At 38.2% G+C, this 26,287-nt stretch overlaps 2 protein-coding genes across 7 annotated transcripts in view; both read right to left on the reverse strand.

The window, feature by feature from the left end:
• Positions 1-2,071, reverse strand: part of fbxw7 (F-box and WD repeat domain containing 7) — a 201,159-nt gene extending 199,088 nt beyond the window's left edge. For all 4 annotated transcript variants that reach the window (XM_041784880.1, XM_041784878.1, XM_041784882.1 and 1 more), the window contains exon 1: positions 1,579-2,071. The gene's annotated coding sequence lies outside the window, so the exon portion shown is untranslated. The remainder of the gene's footprint in view (positions 1-1,578) is intronic.
• A 1,110-nt stretch (positions 2,072-3,181) lies between these two features.
• Positions 3,182-25,909, reverse strand: tmem154 (transmembrane protein 154). 3 transcript variants are annotated; one of them, XM_041785516.1, is made up of 9 exons: positions 25,765-25,909; positions 24,484-24,594; positions 22,100-22,174; positions 21,965-22,018; positions 21,649-21,825; positions 21,115-21,169; positions 18,917-18,993; positions 16,498-16,541; positions 3,182-4,127 (listed from the first exon to the last, which is right to left on the reverse strand). In XM_041785516.1, exons 1-8 carry the CDS (start codon positions 25,853-25,855, stop codon positions 16,510-16,512), a joined length of 672 nt encoding a protein of 223 aa, XP_041641450.1. In that variant the 5' UTR covers positions 25,856-25,909; the 3' UTR covers positions 3,182-4,127; positions 16,498-16,509. The 3 variants fall into 3 exon arrangements, with proteins under 3 accessions (XP_041641450.1, XP_041641451.1, XP_041641449.1); XM_041785517.1 differs by lacking the exon at positions 3,182-4,127 and adding an exon at positions 7,956-11,284 and having other exon boundaries at positions 21,989-22,018; XM_041785515.1 differs by lacking the exon at positions 3,182-4,127 and adding an exon at positions 7,956-11,284.
• Between the last annotated feature and the right edge of the window lie 378 nt (positions 25,910-26,287).

A 26,287-nucleotide genomic window follows, 5' to 3' on the forward strand; every position in this document is an offset into this window, starting at 1 on the left:
AAAGTGTAGATGTTTTTTTAGTGGAGCAGACAACAGTTGCATACCCATCATCCTTTGCACTCCACTTGCTGGTTTGATCTAACCATGGAAAATGGTGGATGCTACAAGTGGCGAGGGAGAACCAATCCATGGGGAGACCTGAGCAACTTACGTTTTTGAGTTTGCAGAGGCTCCAGTGACTTTTAAATCTGATGTGCAAAAATTAGTAGACTGCAGTGACACTTGATGGGGAACATGATAAACAGAATGAGGCACTTTGCAAAATGCCACCTCGAAAAGATATGCAATGAAAAAGAGAAAAGCAGACGCATTGAAACCTACTCAGGTCTTCATCAGCAGTGGCCACTGCTTATCATACGGTGCGATTTCGACACTGTTACATCCCTAGTTTCTAACATAAAATAACACCTCTTTACATCAATTAAAGTGAACTATACATTTAAGTTTAAGATTAAACAGTTATGGTTCTACAAAAACCACAGCCTCCAGTAAAAATCCAAGTTGAAACACCACATGCAGAGAGAGCGATTGCTCCTGAAAGTTGAGAGATGTGCAGGAGTTTACAAGAAACTTTTGACAACTGGCAACAAGAAAGTTGCAATTCTGTGTATTCTGGTATAAAACCAGGTATTAGTTTTAGAGGATTTTCACCAGTAGGCGCAGATATTATACTTTAAATATTGTGTATAGTGACAACCCTATCTCCTGGATTTCTGTCACTCTTCAGCACCCTATAACATCTTTATTCAACGTGTGGCACGAGGCATGTTCCGACTTAAGCTGAATGAAAAGGTGACTCACAGATAAAAAGCTCCTTTATATCCCCTGAAAACTTAAAGTGTAAACTAAAGCTGCTGTTAAGGTTTAAGGAGTGACCGTGTCGACTGGTGACTTTCACTCATTTGCGTCTGTGGTTGTCGTAGTTAAAACAGACGTTTAGATCGGAAAGGGTCCTAACAAGTCTGTTTATTTAGCGTTTGAATGGCAGATATATCAAATTTGTATATCAGATTATAAGAATAAGCCTAAACCAAGAGGCATCGGTTACGATGCTTTGTGTTTCAGCATCTGTTGTAACTACGACAACCACAGACGCGTACGAAGGAGAGTCACTGGCTAACACGGTCGCACATCAAACCAAAACAGCGCAATAATATAAAACCAGTACAAAGTTTGAGCTCATCACAAAGTTCCCCTGTTGCACGCGGACGGAGATCCTCGCGCTGAGAAGCTTTCACTCAGCTCGTGCAGCTTGTTTAAAAGGCTGTGTGCTATCAAAGAACAGTGAGCCATTAAACGTGCACAACTCTGCCAAACTAGTTTAATAGAATATGAAAGCACAATTTCATGGCATGCACCGCCACACTGAGCTCACAGTGACATCGTTGACTTCTTTCAGAAAGCCAACAAGCTCCACATCAACAGCGGTACGTGAAGTTGGCTAGCTTTAGCAAAGCTAACTTAGCTAGCCAATGAGCTAGTAGTTAGCTTGCTAATGCTAGGCCGACTTCAACTGGTCCTTTACTACAATATCCCCCAGTTTTGATGTTGCATTTGGTAATGTTACAGTGTATTTACCTCAGAAACGTGAAAGATGAACAAAGACAGCGGGCCTCTCCCGTGATTCCTTTATGGCGGTGTATCCAAACCGAGATATCATTTGGAGCAGGGAGAAGCTAAAGCTGCCAGCTCCGATAGGTTAAACGCTCCCTCCTTGCTTTTGGGTTTCCCACCAACAGCAGCCAGTGTTTGCATCCAACTACCAGGAGCTAGCGCGTTAGCACGGTAAGCTAACTAGCTTCTATAAGGCAATCCACACGCCAAGTTCGTGTAATGTTAGCTGGCTAGTAAAACAACGCTAACATTAGCTGTTGTGTAAAAACGACGAGAGTAGTGGTCGGCATTTTCACTCCTTTCCTTTGCTGGGCGACACACGTTGGCCTCTGACCACAACGAGACGGAAAACACATCCACCGAGAACAAACAGCGTGTCAGTGGTGAGTGATTCTCCGTTCACAGTCTCTTCAACAACCGCTAGGCTGGAGCATCTCCGGACTCTCCGCCGACTGGAGAGTATGGCTGTCGCAGTCTGATGACGCCTCGTTTTTGTCTGCAAGTGGGCGCTCAAATGTGATGTAATGAAATACCCGGAGAACTTGTGGTAAACGATGAATGAATTAATAATAGGTACACACGGTTATTATTATTTTTTTAATTATTATTATTGTTGTTGTTGTTGTTGCTCGTACTACTGGTGGTAGTAGAAGTTAATTTCATTTGCTCTTGAGAAAAAGAATAAGTTAAACTCACTATGATGTGACAAAACCAAATCATTATTATCTCAAAATACAGTAAGATAAAGTATCCACTGGATCCACTTTTATTCCAATTAAACATCAATGACTTGATTTTGATATCAAAAGATGGCTTTTTTATATTATATTATGCCGATGTCTCTAATATTTTTTCATCATACATAAAAATGAATATAAGTTAATTGCTCATGTAAAAGTAATTTAAATAGGCTTGATCACTGGTCCAAGCTCAATAAATATTCTCTTAATGTTAAGAGAGAGTTTATATAATCTTCAAGCCAAACTACAAAACTCTTTCAGATGATATCGAGCCCATTGCCACAGATTATGGCCACCCCAAAAGATAACTAAAAATAGAGGCTCTGTGATTTAAATAAACATTTTAAGGAAAAAACATCATACTTTTTCAGACTATAAAGTTGCATATTTAGAAACAAAACTCAGAACCTTTACTTTAGAGAGTCATAAATCTACAAGGAAAAAAAAACTAAATTTCCAAGTTGAAATAAGTCATACATATTTATGTGTCCAAATTAGCAAAAATATTGGAATTTAGTGACGTGTAAGAAAATTCTTGCCAGGAAATTCTATTTAGACCTGTACTAGAGGTTTATCTTTTAATTTCTTACGGTAATATAGTATTGGCTTTCACGTATAAAACTTATCACTTTTCCATTTTTCTATTACAAAAAACAAACGTTAGAACCATCACCTACTCAAACTGGAAAGCTCATTCTGCTCAATTATTTCAAAACTTGCGTTTATTAAACACATTTGACATAAATATGCAGCACATATGCTCTTCTGTTTTTCAGTTTTGTTATAATTATCTTTTTAACAGCTTTATTTGTAGCTAGGCCTGAGATCTATTGTTATCAAACCAGATCTGTTGATCTTACTCATAGTCTGTTCTACAGATCTAGCCTCAGACAGTTTTCAGTCAGGTTCAGAGGCTCAGTCATCTGGAACAGATTTTCCGCCTCTCTCCACAGTCACTCTTCTATTTCTGGTTTTAGGAGATCTTGAACAATGCTTCTAACTCCATATAGCAAACTTTAAAATGCATTGTGTTAAAGTACAAAAAGGAATTGTTGCTTTTATTATCTCCCCGCTTTTAGACTTTATATGAGTGTTATGAATTTGCTGGTGTCAAGAGCTCTCAAATATTTTTATGTATGGGATCTTCTTATAAGCTCTTAGGGGTTTATTTGTCCCACCTGTGCATATGAACATGCATGCCTTTGTCTTATTTAATCTTCTTTTAGCTGTCCTATTAAAATAAAGAAAAATCCCCAATGCAATGTAATGTATGCTTAAATGTCCTCTTAGAGCTTCTGTAAATAGTAGCAGTAATTTAAACCAAGTATTTTCTCCACTTTTAGTCAACTTGATTTTAGTGTATGCATAGAATATCATAAAGAAACTCTGATCCCACATGGGGATGTATACATTTAAGTTTAGAGGGTATAAAACTCTTTGGAAGGGAGTGAATCCAAATCTCCATTTCTGTGGTGTGTTAGAAATTATTCTGGATGAAAACCTACACCCTGATTCTTTCCAGCCGCTGAGCCTCATTTATTCATAGGCACAAAAACACAAGTTATTTTGGATTAGCCTGGTGCTGCTGCCGCTCAAGTTAGCTCCACAGTGCCAGCCATGGTTAGTTTTGGCTCATGGTCATTTTCATGCCCAGTATCTGGATCCTCCAGGGAGCGTCTGAGAGCCCGAGATATCACTAAGCACCAAACATGTGATCCTGAGAAGTGTAGAGCTGAGACTGGCATCCGGTCAAAGACGACTAAAAAGCAGAACCTGAAAACAAAGGACGACTGTAAATATCTTCACGTTGTCACTGAATATTTGCTCAAGCTTCGTGATTTCATGGAAAATGTCCCTCTGAGCCACTTCTCACAAAAACATTCACTCTGGACAGTGTCTTCTTCATTCAGATCATATTTTTATGAGCCGTTTTGGTTGTTTTGTCTGTGAAGTTACACAGAAATGAACAAGCTTCAATGATGATTTCTGACCCCAAGATGTTAGAAAATAATATTATCCTGTCTCAGGATTTCCAACAGACAGATTTGACCATTTTTCTCTGCTTATTGCATGAAAGTGATCTGATTTGGTGTCTTGTATTTATTTTAGTATATTTTCAGCCTTTTGGCTTGTAAATTCTTTAAATAAAGCAACACCTAAAAGGGATTTTGCTTCTTAGATTGTTTTATCTGAAGGATTTTAAACCCAGATAAGAAAGATAGAGCACATTTCATATAAAAAAAAAACATTAAAACATATTCATATGCTTGTTTTAGCTAAAAGTGAATGTCAAGTGATGTGACTGCATTCATTCAAGGATGGACTATATATGTTTTTTATTATTTCTCTGTTTATTCCAAAAATTCAATTATAATTAGCCACACCCTTTCTAACCTCCTATGTCACAGCATACTTATATATGGACATTACATTTTGGGTTCCCCGCCCCTTTACTCTTGATTTTGCTGAACTTAGACCTGCTGGACTCATTTGTGGATACTTTGTCTGCCCTCTTGTGGTCACCAACACACATTACAATGTTAAGTGTCCATTCTAACCAAAATGCTCTACAGCTACTCTTTGCGCAAAACTGTTTAAGCTACAAAAACTCTTCAAATGTTATGATTCAAACTTGTTTTATATGCTTGGTGACAATTTGACAAGTTTTATTAACAGTAACAAGTTACTTTACTGCTAAACAGCAACCTATACATCCCTTTGAGTGATGAGTGTTGTCACTTTCTCTGCCTACATCAGGCCATCCTCACAGACTGCTCCCATCTCAGCTTCAGCAGCTGAGATAGGAGAGACTGTTGTTATGATAACTGTTGCCTGGGTTCTCCACCAGTCAAAGCTTTATTGGAGAGTAGCAAAGAGAAAGCCACTGTTGAAGAAAACTCAGATTAAATCTTGACTAGAGTTCACCAAAAGGCCCGAGGGAGACTCCATGGTAAAGTGGCAGAAAATTCTTTGGTCTGATGAGACCAAAATGGTGCTTTCTGGCCATCGGACAAGGACACCAAACACTGCACATCACCACAAACACACCATCCCCACTGAAGCACGGTGGTGGCAGCATCATGCTGTGAGGATGCTTCTCTGTAGCTAGGCCTGGAAGCTTGTAAATGTAGAGGGTAAAATGAATGCAGCAATCTTATTCAGTCTGCAAGAGAACTACAGCTTGGGAGAACATTTATTTTCCAGCAAAACGATGCCCCAAAGCCTACAGCGAAAGCTGCACAGAAATGGTTTGAAGACAACAAGGTGAATGCTCTGACCTCAGCCTAATGGAGAATTTGTGACTGGACTTTAAAAGGGCTGTTCTCACCCGATCCCGGTGCAACCTGACAGAGCTTGAGCAGTTTTATGATATTTTGTTAGCATCATTTTCAGGCCCAACTATTCCCGAATATGTAAGAGATATCAAAATGTATAACAAATAAAAGCTTGTGTCTCAGGAGGCCAAACTGTAGAAGCCCAAAGATGACATGCATTCGTACATTTTATATTTCTCTGTTTCATGTGTCAATGAGTAAATTTCATTATTTTCCTAATATCTTGAGATGTAAACTCTTCTAATGGTGAAGCTGATATTATTATTTAGAAATAACGAGATAAATAAGTTCAGATATCGAGGAAATGTTTTCTTTAACCACAGTATATGAGTTAAAATAAAATGCATGAATGCACGTCCTCTCCAGGCCTCCGTACAAATCTTCACAGTGTGTCTCTTTAAATCCAAATACCCAGAGAGGACACAATCTTTGCTTTCTCACCACTGCAGCCCTGCTTAATGAGTAAATTTAGCAAATTTTGTCCAAATGGTGCATGAAACACTCTTTCATAAGAGGAGGAAAGTTTCACATCACGACTGTACACAGAAACAAACCCACAACTATTGTTCAGTAAGTCTCCTTTATTGACACACAATCTCTCCCTCACACATCACACAGTTCCAGATTCCCTGGTGTATGCCGTGTCTTCAACTCAAAGATTGCCCAAGAGAGAGTGAATGTGAAGATTGCGACAGACGGATGATTCTCTGAAACATCACAGCTCTTGAAGGCAAACAAACAGAGCTGCTGGTGTGGCTGTGAAATGGAACTGATAGAGTGTGACAAGCAGCAACAGAGCCTGCTGGGTTGACACTGATTCAGCCTGCAAAGATGGGTAAAGTAAGACAGATGGGTCACTGGAAACATGATGTTGGGAATGTTTCCTCCAGGGGGGGTTACAACGCATTTCTGCAAAGTGTGACCGACACGCCTTTAATCAGGATTATAAATATTTTTCACAAAAATATCTGGTGTAAGACTACATGGTCAGCTTTGGTTGGCTGAAAAAGGTCTCATATTTTATGCTCAGATTTCATCAGTCCTTTATATCAACGTTGATGTCTGATAGGAAGGATTGCTGCTTTATTTGCATGCAAACCAGTTCAGCCAGAATTTGGCACAGTGTGAACCAGCCTGACTGAGACGCTGCCTGTGCCCTCTGTGTGAAGACAACTACTTTTTAGACAATTCTATTACTAATGTCAGAGCTCTTCTTGACCTCCCATCCACTGGTCAGAGATTATTTGTTGTACCCAGGGCCCGTGTTTGCTTTTATAGTCTGGGCTCCTCTGGAACGACCTTCCTGCTGAAATCAAGTTTGCAGATTCTGACACTACTTTCAAATCTCTTCCTAAAATATTATTTCATTTCAAATCTCCTGTCGTTGTTTCTAATCTTTTTTTAATGTACAACCCCAACTCACAAAAAGTTTGGGCACTGTGTAAAATGAAGCCAAGCGTTAGTTCATCCAGGACACAGTAGTCATAAACTCATATTTCATCCACAGTAGATCATAAAAACATACCAGATGTAACATCCTCTGGTCTTTTAACAAGTCTGTGAATATCTGGAAAGTGAGGAGACCAGTTTTGGGAGAGGAATGTTGTCCCATTCTTGTCTGTGTCTAGCTGCTCAATAGTCCTGGTCTTCTTTGCAGGATTTTTCATTTTACAATAATACAAATATTTTCTATCAGGGACAGGTCTGGGCTGCAGGTATGCCAGTTCAGCACTCAGACTCTTCTACTGTGAAGCCATGCTGTTGTGATGGATGAAGTATGTGGTTTGGCATTGACTTGCTGGAATATGCAAGGCCTTCCCTGAAAGAGACATCATCTGGATGGGAGCAGATGTTGCAGTCCCTTTCCAGATGTGTAAGCTGCCCATGCCACAGACATTAATGCGACCCCATACCATCAGAGATGCAGGCGTTTGAAATGTGAGCTGATAACAGACTGGATGGTCCCTCTCCTCCCTCAGCATCCATGGTTTTAGAAAAGAATTTCACATTTTAATTCATCTGACCACAGAACAGTTTTCCATTTACCTCAGTTCATCTTAAATTAGCGTTTAAGCTATTATGTACTGTTTTATGTAGTCTTTGCAGTTTTCCATTGAGAAACATTTTTCAGAAAATGTTCCACAGTTAGGTGCTATTTTTTGCAGATTGGTGAATCTCTGCCCATCTTTACTTCTGAGAGACTCTGCCTCTCTAAAATGCTCCTTTTATACTCAAATTAACCAAATTAGTTGCAAAATGCTCCTCTAGCTGTTTTTCATTGGCACCACTTACTTTTCCAGCATTTTGTTGTGTAGTGTCTCTACTTTTTTGAGATGTGTTGCTGCCATCAAATTCAAAATGAGCTCATATTTTTCATGATATGTTGTTTACAGTCTACTGTGAGCACAATTATTGGTTTATATGATTTGCAAATCATTGCATTGTTTTATTTTCCCAGTGCCCCAACTTTTCTGGAGTTTAGGTTGTATTTTATTCTATGTAGGGTATCTTCTTATTGTGTTTAATTCATACACACTGTTTTACTGACTGTAGCTTGTTTGGTTTTCTTATTACAAAGAATATTCAACAAAATGTTGAAGAGATTGATGAATATTCTGTTTGCTATCATGATTAAAGACAAGCAGTGAGGGTCATGATATTGAATGATTATCCAACAGAATCAGAGATGATTTAACTGAGTCAACAGAATTTTCTCTGGTGCGTTTTGTCGATTATGAAAATGTCAGTGTTTAGTCAGCACGTCTGAACATCCAGACAGCGGTGACCATGAGGCAGACTTTGAGCTGTGACAGACAGGACCGCTGTCTGGAAATCTAATGAGAAAGTGAAAAGACTGAGAAAATGGAGTACAAGACTTATTTCTCATTTATATTCATTGGTTGGAATGAATGGTCCACCCTTGCTCCCAGAAACCCATCAGAGAGACACGGAGCAGAGAAGAGAGCAGACGAAACAGCAGAGTCTGAGAGATGATAGAAAAACACCAAATCTACATTAAACCGTTGCTTCAGATGACAATAAAAACTACAGATTTAACATTTGTCTTAAAATGTTCAAGGTATGGAATTTTCCATGATCACATTTATTTACTTTTACCACTATGGAGTCAGAAACCATGTCAGTAGTTGAATAAAGCTGTATTTTAACTGAGGGGACTAAAAGAAGCATGCTAGTAACTGAACTAAAAAGGCCATATCAAGACGCCAATTTTACTTGATGAAAGGTTTTATTTGCACTTTGAGCAGCTCACTAGTTGGGGGTCTAGTGCCTCACTCAGACACCTCAGCAGTAGTAAGAAGATCAACTGTCCCCTATCCAGCAACCAGACCGATCTCCAGACTTGGCACAGGCTGGGACTTGAGCTATCAACCCTCAAGGCACAGATCTGGGGAAGGCTAGACGCCAGGTGTGAGATGAGAGAAGTATAATTGGGTCTTGTTCACGAGTGAGAGTACAAGGGAGCGTGAGACAGACAGGCAAGTTGGTGCAACGTCAGCAGTACTGTGGGCGTTAGTGATGGACTGTTGTGGTGGAGAGGGAGCTGAGCCAGAAGGTAAAGCTTTCGATCTACTGGTTGATCTATGTGCCAACCCTCACCTACAGCCATGAACTCTGTAATGACGGCAAGAATTAGATCATGGATACAAGCAGCTAAAATGAGTTTCCTCCAGAGGGTGTCTGGACTCGGCCTTAGAGATAGCGTGAGGAGTTCAGACATCAGGAGGGATCTCAAAGTAGAGCCGCTGCTCCTTTGCATTGAAAGGAGCCAGTTGAGGTGATCAGGATGCCTCCTGGGCGTCTCCCTTTGGGGCCCTTACGGGCATGTCTTGCTGGGAGGAGACCTCGGGGAAGACCAAGCATGCACAGTATGGATTACATATCCTATTTGGTCTGGGGACGCCTCTGGGATCCCCTAGAAGTGGTTGGAAGGTGTTGCTGGGGAGAGAGATGTCTGGGTGGACTTGTTACACCTGCTACTACCGCTATTACACTACAGAGACCCAACCCCGGATAAGCGGAAGAGGATGGCTAGATGATGGTTTCAGGATCACTACTGGATCTCAGTGTTCTGGGGAAGTCTCTGTGGTTCTACTCTCTATAGTAACCCACAGGGACAGCAGTTTAGACTATCCAGTCCTCTCTGGGTTTTGCTTCTCTGATGGGTTTCTGTAGTACTAACAGTCAGTCTTTTCACCTCATTGGTTAGTGCTTTTAGTTGAACAAACTTCTTTCACTATGAAAAATAAAAAATAAAACCAGCTAAAAACAAAGGTGGCAACAGAGACTGTCAGCTTCTGCATAGTTTACAGCAGCAGGAGGGCTTTCTTACCCGCCAGGGTGTGGTTTCATGAGTGTGTCACATGAAAGATATGAAAAACAGATTTCAAGGCAATCCATCCAGTAGTTGAGGAGAGATTTGAGTCTTAGATCAAGAAGTGGGTTTGGTGTCAGCAGCCACAGACAGAAAAAATATCATTCAGAAGATTCTGTTCAATAAAATTCTATTCAAAGCTTTACCAGCACAAAAACAACACAAAAAGCCTTGTATCAAATATTTACAGAAGGCATTCCTTGAAAATATTAACTCTTGGTTTACCGTATTCTCATATTTACAGTGCAAGAAAATGCAAAATACTGACACATTTAGAAAGTTGCACTCACATTTAGATCAGAGTCATGACTGCTGTGATCAACACTTTCAAACCCAAGCTAAAAGCCCAACGTTTGAGCCTGTAGCATCTTCAGTCAGAGAGTTATTATCTATGGTGAGATGATAATCTTATCAGCAGCAGCTTTTAGAGAAGCTGTTTCAGCAACGGGCGATAATTTATCAAAAGACTCAGGGATAGAATCCAAAGGATTTCACACTTTGAAATTTCTGTTTACGAATAAAAAAAAAAAAAAAAGGGTTCCTCAATAAAGCTGTGTGCAAGCATGAAAAGGAGTGGCCTCCTCTGTCATGCATGCCTGCAGTCTACAACAGGATATTTCCCCATTAAGACCTGCAGCTGGAGGGAGTCACACAGTATGATACAACAAAGAGGCTTTGAGCTGGAGAGAAACCGCCAGCAGAAACTATGTCTGTCTGCATGCACTGGGAGGAAGACAGTATCGACCTGATGCACTTTAAGACAACAGGGAACTCTTTTAAAGCATGAATATTTGCAGAAAAGTAGCTGCTGCACCATGTTTTTTCTATTCAAATCTAATACTACTTGTTATACTGATTATTTCAAACTGAAAGTATTGTGAATGTCCTTGAAAAAACCAACTGCGGCTTGGAATTCATCTAATTGATTTAAATAATCTAGTAGAAATATAGGCGTTGCATGACAAAAGCACTCCATAAAAGGCACAACGCTGATCACTCTGGAGCCATCGTATCATATAACAATCAGTTCTTACAAGTTAAGGTAACTTGTAAGTGTCCTTTAAGTGTGTTGATGTTGTTTCCTGGCAGTCAAATTAGTTCCTGTGGTCATGAATGTGGCTGGAAAGTCAGACTGTGCAACTTGGCAGTGAAGCATTGTTGGCTGTGTGTCCTTGCATACCGGGAGAGCGTCCTTTGTTAACCTGCAGCAAAGAAGGCATGGGAGGTAGAGGTGACAGTGTCAGAGACATACAATGAGAGGTCACTCCTTTGAAGTCTGCACCTCGCGGTCATCTAGGTTAGTAATCTAGTCTGTTTTGAAGTGTACCATTCAACTATATGTTTTTTTTTTTGTTTCACTTATTATCATTTCATTGTGCCATACACCAAAAGAGGTGCCCAGCCCTCACAGACTAGCAAGACACTGAAATACAGAACAAATAAGAGCAATCAAGCAACGACAAGAGCAGCTCACCACAGTACATATCAGACAGAAACAAATCAAATGTTAACATAATGTTGCTCTTTGGCTATTAGACCTTACACTCCTTATTAGACAGCAGCTTTAGTCAAATATATAGTGTCCTCTTATGCTGTTGAAAGGCATTCAACACAAATTATGCAAGTTGAAACATTGTGTAAACAAAAGTTGGAGTCTCTCTTCATCAGACACAGAAAACAGATCAGGACAGTCTGCAGGCATTTTATAGAAAAGCTGACATCTTAGATTGTGATACAGAGGACAATAGAATAAAAAGTACATTATATGAGCGTACAGACAAGGGTTCTGTATAAACTTAATGTAATGAAATAAGAAAAAAAAGTGTTGTTTTAAGAAAAGGTATATACAATGCCCAAATGAGAAAAAGCAAGAGGTGCCAAGGATATACAGGATAATACAGGTAGTGATTTATGACAAACTGCACTGTTAAAACCATTAGTCAGAGCTTTTATAATCGAGGTAAATATACGTGTTGTGATAGCTTAGTATCATAGATTGTTGTCATCTCACCTACTCTAAAAATTTTCCAACATATAAAAGATATTTACTGCTAGAACATCCCTACTTTACATCAGCCATGAGAGAAGTTAGTACAACTCTGAGTCCAAAGCTTGAAGAAGAAATTCAATACATTGCCTATAAAAAGCATCGATCCTGTTTTACCCTTTTATTGTTTTATAAATCAAGCATGGTCAATATAATTAGGCTTTTTTAAAATAAAAAAAAATCTTCACTAGATAAAAATATTCATCCCTTTAAGTCAGTATTTAGTAGAGTCACCTTTGGCTGCAATCACAGCACTGAGTCTGTGTGGATAGGTCTCAGTCAGGCTTGCACATCTTGACACTGCAATGTTACTCCATTCTTCTTTGCAAAACTGCTCAAGCTTAGTCAGGTTGCATGGGGATCGGAATTGCCCTTTTCAAGTCCAGCCACAAATTCTCTTTTGGATTGAGGTCTGGGCTTTGACTCAGCCACTCCAGAACATTCAGCTCTCTGTATTTAAAACATTTCTGTGTAGATTTTGCTGTACGCTTCTCTTGCAGACTGAATGAGATCATCCTACAGGACCATCATCAGTTTTTGCTGCATTTATTGTACCCTCTACCTTTACAAGCCTACCGGAGCTGGCTGCTGAGAAGCATCCTCACAACATGATGCTGCCACCACCGTGCTTCACAGCCGAGATGGTGTGTTTGATTTTTTTTGTATCCATCTGCTAATTTATACTTTCCAATAATCTTTTCTCTGAGTTGCTTGGAGTGTTCTCTCATCTTCATGGTGTAATGGTAGCCAGGAATACAAATTAATCAGTGACTGGACCTTCCAGACTCAGGTGTTTATACTATAATCACCTGAGACACATCCACTGCACATATTTCCCCATTTCACTAATTGTAAGACTACAATTGGCTGGAACTCTGTTGAATGAGGTCAGTCACTTTAAAGGGTGAATATTTATGCAATCACTTATTACACATTACATATTTTTATCTAATTGGCATAACTTTGTAGAAATCTGTTTTCACTATTCAAATTAAAGAGGATTTTTGTCCAAAAAGCCTAATCATATTGACCATGACTGATTAATAGAATTAAATAAAGGGTTAAACATCCAAGAGGGTGAATACTTTTTATAGGCACTGTAACTACTAATGTGAACTGTGTGTGTAAACATGACAATTTAACATCGAATTCAGCCCCTCTTTATTGTCTTACTTTACACTTTAGGATTAGATTTTATTGGATATGTTTAAGATTTGTTACTTTCCTATACTGTTGACCTTCCGCACTATCACACTCCACTGAGACCACTCAGGTCAGCAAGTCAGCTGCTCTTGGAAGTCCTGGGATCAAAACATAAAAAAACAGAGGGGGTCGAGGCTTTGCAGTGGCTGCTCCCAAGTTATGGAACAATCTTCCCAATCCATTGACATTTTTGTCTGTTCCAAAGGTCAGTGCTGAACTGGGGGAAAGGCTTTTTAGTTTCCTTCTCCTTTTACTTGGAATGAATTACAAAAACTTGAAACTTTAGGAGCTGCTCTCATGAGACGCTTTAAAGAGGATGTTGAACGATTTAGAGGCCAAAACATCTGGTTAGAGATGTTCTGCTGGGTTAAAATTTTTCATTATTTTATTTTACTTTTGACAAATATTGCCTTATTTGATCTTTACATGTCTATAAATGTGTATGTATGGCTGCCCATTGTCTGTCAGAAACATTGTAAAGAAAAAAATGTTAACATGCTCACTTTAACAACTTCCATATCAGAGCACTGCTGTGTGCTCAGGCTCAGCTGTGCAGCTGCCAGGTGGATTAAAATTTAATGCTTGGTGACAGTTTAGGGAACTAAATGTCCTTTTAATTAAAAAAAAAAACAACTTCAGCTTCTGACTTCAGTTTGTCTGCTAAGTCTAGCAGTTTAGTTCATTTTCAAATATATATTGGTTTTGACATTTTTGTAATGCAGCAGAAAAATGTTTTTCTTTTGAGAGTGTCTACTGTTGTTTTTGATGCATCTTCCACAGCTCTGTCTGTGTTTTTATTTCCCTAATTCGATCCACTGTTGTGCCTAATTTTCTGTGGGATTTCACAGCTGTTGCAGTAGATGGCATCACATTGTTCTGCCCCTGCAGACGTAACGTTACATTTACTTTTGTTTGGAGCTCTCTCTCTCTCTCTCTTTTTCTCTTGTGTAACCTGATGTGTACAGAGAGCCTCTGTGTTGAATGAAAGTTCCCTCTAACCCCTTGGCCGGCTCTCGAAATAAAATCCTGAGAAAAAAGCAGTGTGTACATGACATTGGTCAACAGTTCGCTGAGTGGACCTTGACCTCGCCTTTCCAGCCCCTTTCAGTAAGGAGACAATCCTTGGGTTAAGTTGCGCCACACTTCCATGAAGGCCTGTTTTAATCACTAACAGATGTTAGGAGCGTTCGTGCTTTCAAACAGTACCGTGTGTAATGATGAAAGGGTCAGAGGACATGAGTCGCAGAGATACTGAAAGCAGCTGGTGCTCCACAACAAACAGACGATGGCATAAAAGTGGAAACTGCTTGAAAATCTGTTTGAAATAAATATAAGATACTTGTGCCCTGATGGCGGGATAAGTGCTCAGTGAAGAGACCCCTAACCCCAAATGTGCCCCTCCACATTCTGATAAGTTACATAACCTACCACATGAGCCTTTGCAGCCACTACAACTCTGGATCCAGGCTCCACACATGCAAGCTTCAGATAATGATCATGCTGACACTACCTACTCTACCACACAGCTCAGGCTCCTCACATTTCTCTGAATCATTGCTGAGATATTTCTACATCTTCATTGGAGTCTACCTGTGGTGAAATAAATTGACTGGACATTGAAAGTCCGATAAAAACTACATAAAATCCTAATGGCCTTTCATGTGTTTTGCACTGAGGAGAGGCTTCTGTCTAGCCAAAGAGCTGGAGGACCGCAATGCTGGTTGTCCTTCAGGAACTTTGTCTCATGGCATCCTTCAGTGCAACAGAATATTTTGTAGCCTCCCCCAGATCTGTGCCCTGCAACAATCCTGTCTCTGAGCTCTGCAGGCAGTTCCTTTCACCTCATGGATTGGTTTTTGCTCTGATATGCATTGTCAGCTGTGAGGCCTTCTATAGAGAAGTGTGTGTCTTTGAAAAATATGTCCAAGTAGTTTAATTTACCACAGGAGGACTCCAATCAAGGTGAAGAAATATCTCAGCGAAGACTGAGAGAAATTGGAGGAACCTGAGAGAAAATTGAAGTGTTTTTCCAAAGGGTTTCAATACTAATGTTACTGTGATATTTCAATTTAAGAAATCTGCCAAAAAAAAATATATATATATATATATATATATATATCTAAAATTCAGTTTTCACTTTGTCACGATGGTACTGAATGTAGATTAAATCAAATAAAATTGAATTTAAACAATTGTAGCATCAGGCTGCAACATAAAAAAATTGAAATAAAGTGAAGGGGATCTGAATACTTTAGATGCTGGCTGCATTAACATCTGTAGAAATGCAGCACAGGAACTAATACTTAACTACTCCATCTGTGGGTTAAACAGTCTCACTGTTCCTAGTCTTGTTTCACCCTTGAAAGCTTTAAAATCCTGTTTTAAATCTCTTTAACTGACCAACATGAACTGGTCATTTATGTGCTCAACAAACAAGTATGCAATATTGATACTAATGGGAATAGTTTTTAATTGAGCCAACTGTGCAACACTCTGCACGTGCAATAGCCCTGCTGTATATAGCTCATTCCTTCACCACTCTGTTTTTGTGAATTTATAGCGTATTTTTTTTGTGTTTATTCTCTGCCTTATTCATATCCATAATCTAAATTATCATATTTCTGACTGCTATGTCACGCTTAAGAGCAAGTGTGATGACTGAGTTTCACCCCCGGGGATAAATAAAGTATTTCTGATTCTGAAATAGTTCTAAATAAATAATACTGATGCTATGACTGTTTGGTGTAGTTATATTTCCTTACAAAAATTCATAGCGGACAGAAGATCTGAGAAGAAATATTCTAGAGGGTAAAGCCAGTAAACACGCAGGCACTTTCACTGTAAGTACCATATTTATGGGGCAGTGACAGCCTAGTGGGTATATGCACGCCCCATGAACAGAGGCTGTTGTCCTTAACCTGTTATTCCCCAATGTCTCTCTCAAGTGTCCACTGTCCCATCTCTCAAATAAAGACATGAAAGCCTCAGAAAAAAAAATCTTTATGAAATACATATATTAAAGGATAATTATCTAAAAAAATGTACCTTTTCAGTTATTACATAACTAGAAAGAGACAGAAATAGCAGCTTTGTGACACATGAAGGCCTATAAACTGATGAGCTGATAAGCTGAACATGTATGTACAGAGTGTGAAGTTGGCTTACCATAAAACAGATTCATTCCTGTTTTGTTTCCTCTGCAGTGTCACCTACAGCAAATAAACATAAAAGAGTATGCAATAAACACTTTGCATGTTTATATTCCTTTATGTTTGCGCAAATGTTTGTTGAAGTTAATTTCACAAGCAATAAAGTACAAGGACACAAAATTACTATTTACAACAGTGACTGAAGAGTCAAGCCCTATGGCTGGCTGTGTATTCTGAATGTGCACCACTTCTGCACTAACAATCAGAACGACAGCGACCTCTGCTGGCTAAACTTTGCTAATTCATCTGTATGTTAAATTCTTGATGTCTTTTAAGTTTCTATTACTCTTGGGGTCAGGTTTTCTTCTCTAACTAAACATAAATGAAAGGAGGTAATTCAAGAGTAAAATATGAGCAAAGGTTGCCTCTGGGAACTACTGGTGAAATTGTTTAAAACACAATTTTATCGGTCACAGTTATATATTTAGTCTATTTAGCAGCATTTACACCCAGACATTAGCAGATTCAAAGGTTAATGTGTAATCAGACTTGCAGCTCTTGACTCTGACATTCAGTAAATTTCCTGTGATTGAGTCTGACCCTCTTTGGAGGACACACGACTACTCGTCTTCTATGTTTTTAAGCACACTTTTAGCATAAATTCATCCTAGTTTCTTCTGAACATTTGAATATGCTTATTCACGTTCTCAGCGTGGACAGTCTTTAAAACATAACTGCGGTAAGTATGATGCAGCAGTTCTCTCAGCTGTGGTCAACACTACAGTCCAACCCACAGAGACAATTAACCACATAAAACTACAAAACCTCTCAACAAACATGCTATGAAAGAAACAGGCATGTAAAGAACACCAACAATAAACTTAACATATAGGAGCTCAGTCCTCAGTCCTCCAAGATAAGGCTGGAAATGAGGCATGATGGGCCATAACTAAAATAACCATGATGCACAGTGGGCTGATAGCTCACAGGCACAGATAGCTCACACTTGTTTTAAATAAAGTATATGAGTAATTGTTCACAGTAAAAATTCACTTCTTTCTTTATTCAAAGGGAATCATGCAAGTTAGATTTGCATTGATGTCTTTTGTATGCACGCAGTATAAAGAAACAAACTAGATTCTACATTTTGGATAAATGCAAAAGAAAAAAAAAAACAACGGTTAGGCATGCAGGCTGCCATTGTTGCTCAATGCATTCTGGGTAATGAGGTTGCCCATAAGGGGGGAAAAGGAGAAAGCTCTCTGGGTCCCATCATCATGGAGGATTAGCCCATGGAGATGATCAAAGACACAGTCCATCCTAAATCTAAGAGATAATAATCTCTTATTTTAAATTTAAGCACCAACCATAACTTACCAGATCAATTAAGATACACAATGTACAATTTTTTTGTAATATTAGCGCTTTTAACTTGGCGGGGCCATTGAACTTGAATGCCAGGATGACTTGCAACCAAACTTGTTAGTAAGCTCCAAAAATGACCAGATCTTTGCCCGGGAGGCTAATGTTAGCCAGGTGGCTAGCACTAATGTTACTGATCCAACATGCATGCATTGATATTATTGCAAGACATTAAAGAAGGGCTCATTTGGTCTTTCAGTGGGTGGGCCTGCTGGGTAGTGGTGTCAGACGGTCACACTGTTCTTCTTGTATCTTTTGGACTTTCTTAACCTTAATCTACATTACCCTGACTTCTTCCTTAATATCCTCTTCACTTGATTTTGTTAAAATGAAAAAAGCTTTAGGGTGAAGATGGCCCATGTATGTAGGTGGCCCACTTTCAAGTTAGGTCTGTGGCTCTTTCCCTGCATGTCTCACCCCCACTCTCTCATCCCTGTTTCTGACTCTGTCCATATTTCGATACTCCAATGTCATTTCACAAATGCTTTTGTACAAAGCTACGTACATCTGAGAGTAAGTACAACACAAGCAAAGAACTAGACAGGAAGAAACAACATCAGTAAGTGCCACAGATTGCTTCAAGTCCAACTGGATGCAGCTGCTGCCATGCAGTGTTACAGGCAATGCACGTGGTGTATAGGAACTTTTTATTCTATTTTAAATGATCAACATCAACATTAAAACAACCAATCATTGATGAAAGAACTCACATCATCAACCTCAATTAAACTGTCTTCACCAACAAATAATATCCACTCTCTTCTTCTCTAAATAAAGGCAAAAAATAGCCAAAAAATATATTAGAAAATAAAAAAGGCTATATAAGGATTGCGCTCCATATAAAATGCAACAATATTATATCATTACCCAGAGTGCATTGCACAACAAGGGCAGCCTACGTATGAGCCTACTTTATGAATTTTCTACAATGTTGAAATCTAGTGTGTACAAAATATATATAAAAGATTCTGATGCTGATTTAATAGTCAGAGCATCCCTTTTATGAAACCTACCATCCTTTTTCATCCACTGGTCCAACTCCTCCATCTCCAGCTCCAGTACTGAAGGAACGTCTTCTTCAAACATGGGCCTGAAGAGTAAAAAGGGTTTTAAAAATCAATTCAGACTCAAAAACTCAGACTATCAAAGTGATTTTAATTTTTATTCCTTCAGGAGCTGGTTTCAGCTGAAGATTCAGTTGCTCGTATAATCAACGACTGGCAGGGTGCTAAAGCAGTTAGACATGTTTTTATATGTCCCCCGTTTTTCAGGTTTGTGATGTAGCAAATGTGGATAATACTAGTAACCAAATGCCCTTATAATCAGTTATCTGAAATTTTAACAATATTTTTCAATTTAATTTTTTTTATTTCATTATATTCTATCCATTTTATGTTCACAAGACTTCCTAGACATAGACAGGCATCTTGAGCTTACTTGCCAAAAACCACTGATGATAAACTGTGTGACTTTGAGATTTATTTTGGGTCTTTTTGTCTTTATTTGGACAGGAAATGACAGTTGATAGGACATGAAACCAAAAAGAGAGCGTGGAATGACAAACAGGAGAGGAGCCACTGTTCAGGTCCGAAGCTGGACTGCCTGCTGGAGGACTATAGCCTCTGTACATTGGTTGTGACCTAACTGCTAGGCTATCTAAAAACACTTATCATGTGATTGCTTATAAAGTAAGTTTAATCTTGGGTTTCACTATCAACACAATATTTACATCTTTCTATCTTAGTTATATCCCTGGTGTTCTCATTAGGAATAACATTTACCTCCTGAAAACCTTGCTAGTGGCTAGCAAAAAAAAAAAAAAGCCATTATGAAATGCTGCTTACAGAAAAAAAGCCCAACGGCTGGCCTCTTTGTTAGCATTGATAAACAGTAAAATCTTTTAGAAAAGATGGCCTACTGAGTACAACTCCAAAGAGATACAGGAGAGAAACAGTGGAAAAAGTGGTATATACATTTGGCCATTCAATTTATATTTATGCTGTAATGATATCTACCTATGCATGAGTGTGGACATGTATATATATGGGTGTATGAGTGTACATACATTTTATACATATGTGTATGATAAATACAAGCTTTTGTGTAACATCTCATTTGAAAGAGGCAGTTTTATTGCCCTTGAGCTTAGTCCAACCCAAGACCTTATAACCATTTGTCTTGTGGGTTTTATTTCTTCTCATGTTTTAATAATAAATATTAAATAGATGAATAAATACAATTAATTTCATTCCTGTACCTTGGCAAACTTTAACTAATATTTGTACTTTATCATAAACTATAAATGAGTATATTTTTTACCAGTAATTTTTCATTGATTACCTTTCCTGTGATCATTTTGAATCACTAACATTTGAGCTGTCCTATCCACCTTATTCTACCCTTATTCTACAGTTTATATGATGGGTGGAACTTGCAGTGGTAAAACATACATAAAAAATGCTCTCAGTGGTTAACTATAATGGGTAATCATCAACAGTGGCTGTTTAATAGGAATGTATTTACCCTTAAATTTAGCAAGTACTGCTTCTTTTCTAAAACCAAATAAACAGCATAATGTTATCATAGGTTTTAAAGCTCTAATTGGCTTCTACATCTGCTTTAAATATATATATATATATATATATATATATATATATATATATATACACAGAGCTAATGAAGTTAGTTAAATGTGCTAAATGAACACTACCTGAGACTATTTCTTCATAATGTCCTCTCATTCTTTGAAAGTAGAAAGCAGAGAAATAATAATAATATCCTGTTTGAGGTATAACAGATGAGTTCATACATCTTTATCTCTTGATTGTTCTAATGATCAGAATTAACGTCTTAATACTTTGGAAAATGCTGCTTCAACTGAAGGCAACAGAAATTGCACCCTAAATTCATGAGAAATCACAGGGTAGATACTGATGGTGATGATGATGATGATGATGATGATGATGATGATGATGATACTATCACTTTATGTGACATATTAGTGGATGATACCTTCATGCCATTTTAGTATTTTACATTTTTAGTGGATAATATATTGACCAACATGTTTACTGTATTATTAATTGTTTGCACCCTTTGTGATAATACTAACTTGAACTTTTTTTTTTTTTTTTTTTTTGCCTGACTGGAGAAATTCCCAAGAAATAACTAAAACTGAGAGCTTTACAAAACACCAAAGACTTATACTTACATTGGCACCTTCTCTGTACTGGACCCATCCAAATATGGATCCTCCTTTTTAAGCTCTTTGAAAAGACAAACATATATCACAACTTAATACAGTAAACTACAAAATAGCATTACCTTAAGTGCATTCAGCCTGAGATGAATTTAAAAGATCCAAAAGCTTTAGTGACTTTTAAAAATTCCTACATGAAACAAAAGATTTAAAGTATTTGTTTTATCAGACAAAACAACAATGAAGCAAGATGTACACTCTCCCACTCCAAACTGCAAGAAATGTATTTCGCATGGCCGTTCCTGTTAACTCCTTGTGGTGCTTCATCATATATTTTCAGAATAGTTTAATTATGTCTGAGACTGAGCTTTTGACACTTTAAGTAAAAAATGTGCCATCGTATTTCTATACATTGCCATAAAACAAATGTGCAAATGTTACATTTCCATAAAAAATAAATAATAAGTCACCTAGAATAAATGCAAAACTGTTGTAAGTTAGGGTGATGTGACTCTTTTAAGGTGTTTCCTCATGTGATGAACATACCTTGATTTCTGGCCTTATTGTTCCATCTGCGATTGAGAAAAATACCGCAGACTATCATGCCGATGATGATGACCACCAGCACCACAGGGATGAGGATGATGATGGGACTCAAACTTTCCTCCTCTTCCCCATCTGTTGTAAGGGTTGGATCTGAAATGCTGGGATCCAGTGTTTCTCCTTAAAACAAGGAATCATCAGAGTCATGACATTTATAAATCACAAAATCAAATTTTTCCCTATGATTCTGTAATTTCTATTTAATATCTTTGTACATTTGTAGAGATTAGACACAAATCAAGTTTGTTCAACATAACACCTCCTTCGTAAAGTCTGGAATCACCTGAGCCATCTTCCTCCTGGGTGCTTCCAGCTGAAAAATGGAGATGGAAGTTAGTGATCACATTTTCCAAGGATAGAGTTTTTTTTTCATCCACAGCTGTTTTGAACTGACCTATGTCTTCTGTGGCAAGAGGTACAGCTGTCGAGGTAGGACCAGGATCAGTAGGCTCAGGATCAGGGACTGGGTCTACAAAGAAAAAGAAGCATAATCTGAAGGATGCAATATCATGAGATCAGTGATAGGAAGACAGGCACATTATGTAGGAGCAGGGTTTTTTTTTAAGTAGCGAAGAACAAAGGTAACCCTGCCACTTTCTCAGTGCCCTCAAAGGTTTATTTAATCACAGTGATTCAACATACCAACCTGGCTAAGCCCAGTGAATCAAAATGCTGTGATTAAATAAACTCTTTTATAATGTTGAGTAAATGCACTTCCTCTTTTTATGCCACAGCACCGATGTTTAATATTTTTGGGCTGTCTGACCATCGGTACATCCATCTGGGCTGTTCTTGTAAGCATGGTATCTCAAGAACCTTCCCAGAGACCCTCTTTAAATTTGTACAAGGGTAAACTGGTTAATTTAAGAGGTCAAAGGTCAAAGTCCGAGCCTCATGTTCATCCCTTACTTTCAATATTTCTTCAAATCACACTACTTCAGAAATCAACCCAGTCATCCTTCTTTATCAATCACTGTACTTTCATCGTAGGAGTTTGATCCTGAGGCAGTTGTTCTGGTTCTTTGATGCAGTGACTTATATTGAGCCCTTTAGAGCTTCCACGGATTCCTTCTAAAATACAGAAAAATCAAAGACTAAAAAAATTTAAAAAACAGTAGTAGAACAGTGCGTTGTCCCATTGACTTTGCTTATGTAGGTACTGATCAAACACACTCATGGTTAAAAGTTCAGTCTTGTCTTTGAACAGGAATTAGTTCAAACTGAAAATTGTGTCCACAAATCTTATTAGGTTCTGTTTCTACAGGAGATACAGCACTGGATCAGTTTTTGAGCAGATGTTTTGGCTGTGATGTTTTGGCAGATGGTCAGATGTTGGGGTCTCAGTCACTGAGGGAGGGTGTCATTTTTCTTATTTTTTCGTCTTTATTTTGACAGGACAGCTAAAGAGACAGGAAACACCAGGAGAAAGAGTGGGGAAACATGCACCAAACAGAATCGGGAATGGATCCTGTTAACAGTGCATGGAGGACTACAGCCTGTGCATATGGGCACCTTCTCCACACACCAGTCCAAACTGGTGCCCATTTTTGTTGTTATTTTGATGATGGACCACAAGAGCTTAAGGCAAAGCATCAAGATTTCTGCTAAAAGTTCTGAATTTCTTAAAAATTTTCATTTCCAAAATCTACACAAATTCCCTTACAATTCAAAGAAATAACATTTTTTAACCATATTTTTAAAATATCCCATTAAAAGTATCCGAAAAAGTCCTCAATTATTCCCTAAAAGTTTCAGTGGAACTTTATCATAATGCATTAACATTTCCAAGAATTTTCCAAGAAATTCCATGTGCATTTTCAAGCAAATTCAACAAAACTTCACAGCAAATTTTCCCTAAAGTTTGTATTAAATTCCCTAGATGTACAAATACACCCCCCAAAATTCCATGAATATGACAGAAATTTCCAAAACATCTGTACAAATTCCCTGAAAGTTCAAGGAAAATTTTTGAAAATGTCAAAGGACACTCCTGCCCAGCACTCTCCAAAAGTAAAAATAAGTTAATAAATAAGTTTCTGGGGAAAAATACTTTTTCAAATCAAATTACATTTCCTAAATTAAAATGAAAATGGCAAAAAACAAAAACAAAAACAAAAACCTTTTCACAAATTCCTCAAAACATCAATAATACATTCCATTCTTGAAAATAGCAAAGGAGACCCTTGCCACAAATTTCCAACCAAATTTCCCAAAACTTGCAAATAAAAATGCCCGGTTTCTGTGAAAAATACCCCCCAAAAATCAAAGAAAATTCAACCATGTAATTTCATATTAAAATCCCCCAAATTACAAATACATATCCCAAATTCCCACAAAAATACCCCAAAATGTCAAAAATTTCCCCCAAAACGTCCAATGAAATTTCCATGACAATGCTTGAAAATTTCCAAGAAAATTTCTCAAAACATTTATAACAATTCCAGAAAATTTCTTAGCAAGTTCCCTCAAAATGTCAAACTTATTACTCAAACTGCAGTAGACATTCTGGACAATTATTTAAAAAACTGTAATTGCAGGCATTACAATTTGGAAAGCCTAAATGTTATGTCCTCATAAGTACTTGCAGGGACTCCAGAGGTTGAAGGGATCATGAGACATTTAATTCACAAGTAAGGGATGAACATGAGGACCAAAGACCATGACCTTTGACCTCGTAAATCTAATAAGAACAACTTCGAGCTATAGTAATCCCTCTTACATCATGTGCAGTGTTGTATTGTGTGACTGTGTTGTGTTGTGTTGTTATTGAGGTCTTACCTGAGGTTTCTGTGTAATCACCATCAGCCTCTTCTGCATCTGGCTCAGCAGCCCCCTCCTCTTCTGCTGTAGCTTCATCTGGCTCTGCAGTGTCATAATCTTGACACAATCCTGCAATTCAACATCCTGGGTTACTTAGTAGCCCAGCACTGCCACTAACACTGAGCTATAGAAAACCATGTTAGAAGTGAAACCCACAGATGAAAGATGACAGTTATTTCCACCCGCTTAGTTTCTAAACCAACAAAGATGTCAGAGTCAGGTCACATGGAAACTCAAAGACTTCCATGTGCATGCTATGTAGAAGTTGTTACAGAAATTAAAGAAGAGCCGTTGCAAAATTCAAGCAAAGGAGGCGGAGATTTTAAAAAGCATTGAGCAATTTGTTCCCGACATGACTTTGTCATGTTGTTTTCTTGCTCAAGATTAGACACAAGAGGTTTCTCATAGAATAGCATTTATTTAATGCTAGGTTTCCTCTTAGTTTTCAGGGTGTTGGAGTCTTTAATGTGGGTTTTCTGTTAGGAATAAGATCTATTAATGTAATGAGATCTTCAAGTTAGATTAAATTTCTGTCCATGTATTTTGTTTATTCGAATCTTAACTGATGTCTGAGCCAGATTATTTGTACGAGACTGCTTTAATTTCATTATTGAGATTCATAGTCAAATAAAGGTTCATTCACATTTTTAAAGATTTTTTTCATTGGTCTCTAACAGTGATAAAATGATAACAAAACTGTCCATTTCTGCAGCTTTTCACAAGAAGATAGCGCATTCACTTGTCAGTAATCCTTAATCTTGTATTTATAAACTTCCTGTCAATGAAATGATGCAGCATTAGGTGATTCTGTAGCCAAGACAAATCTTTAAAGGTACCAATAGACCAAAAGTTTGGGTGTAAAATGGACAGAAAATTCATGTTTTATTTGGATTTATCCTCATTAACTTGAGGAGCATGCTGTCATGAAATTTATGGGGATTTTGTATCAAAATTTCAGACCAAAAGTGAGAAAGTGAGATAGGACCAAGCTTGAAAGAGGAGGATTTTGCGTTCTCAAGTTGTGCAGCTTTAGTCTTGAAGACTGCTTAAATTTAAGTGGAATAAGTAACAGAAAAACAAAACTTTCTTATAAACTGAATCTATAAGAAAAACTTTTTACCTCTAGTCAGAAGTTACCCTCACGGTCACCAGGTTGAGGAACAAAAGAGAAAGCAGGGAGGAGACAGGAAAGGGGAGAGCGCTGTTGAAAGAATACAGAAAGTAATCTTCACGTCTTACCTGTCCATGTCAGAGCGGTCAGCAGCAGGAGCAGAAGCAGAGGGGTCTTCAGCCGGGGGCCTCTCATGTTACAAGGCCGATACGGAGACATAGTGCCATTGTGTGCCTGCTTCCTCCTCCTCTTCTGTCACAACATCGCACTTCCTGATCTGACTAAACATTTGAAATGGAAGAAAAAGAAAAAAAAAAACACCACACACCCTGAGACTCACTCAGATAACTCACTCGGATGTGATGCAATCGACTCGGGTGCTTGTTGCCACAAGTCTGACGGCTCCCCGGCTGCAGCACAATCACATTCCTGCAGGTTAGGTATGCAGCTCTACAGTGAAGGGGGGAAGCTGAACAAACTTTAAAAGAAGGAGTAAAAAAAACAATTTGTAAGAGCTCAGAGAGGAGCAGCTGCTAAAGTATCTGTGTGCTGCTTAAAATAACTCCAAAGCCTGTCTGTTTCTTGATGTGGGGAGCAGAAATGTCACTGTCTGAGGTTAAAAAATCATCATGAATTGGAGGGTCATGCTTT

This window comes from Cheilinus undulatus, linkage group 4 (assembly GCF_018320785.1).
Source record: "Cheilinus undulatus linkage group 4, ASM1832078v1, whole genome shotgun sequence".
NCBI lineage: Eukaryota > Metazoa > Chordata > Actinopteri > Labriformes > Labridae > Cheilinus > Cheilinus undulatus.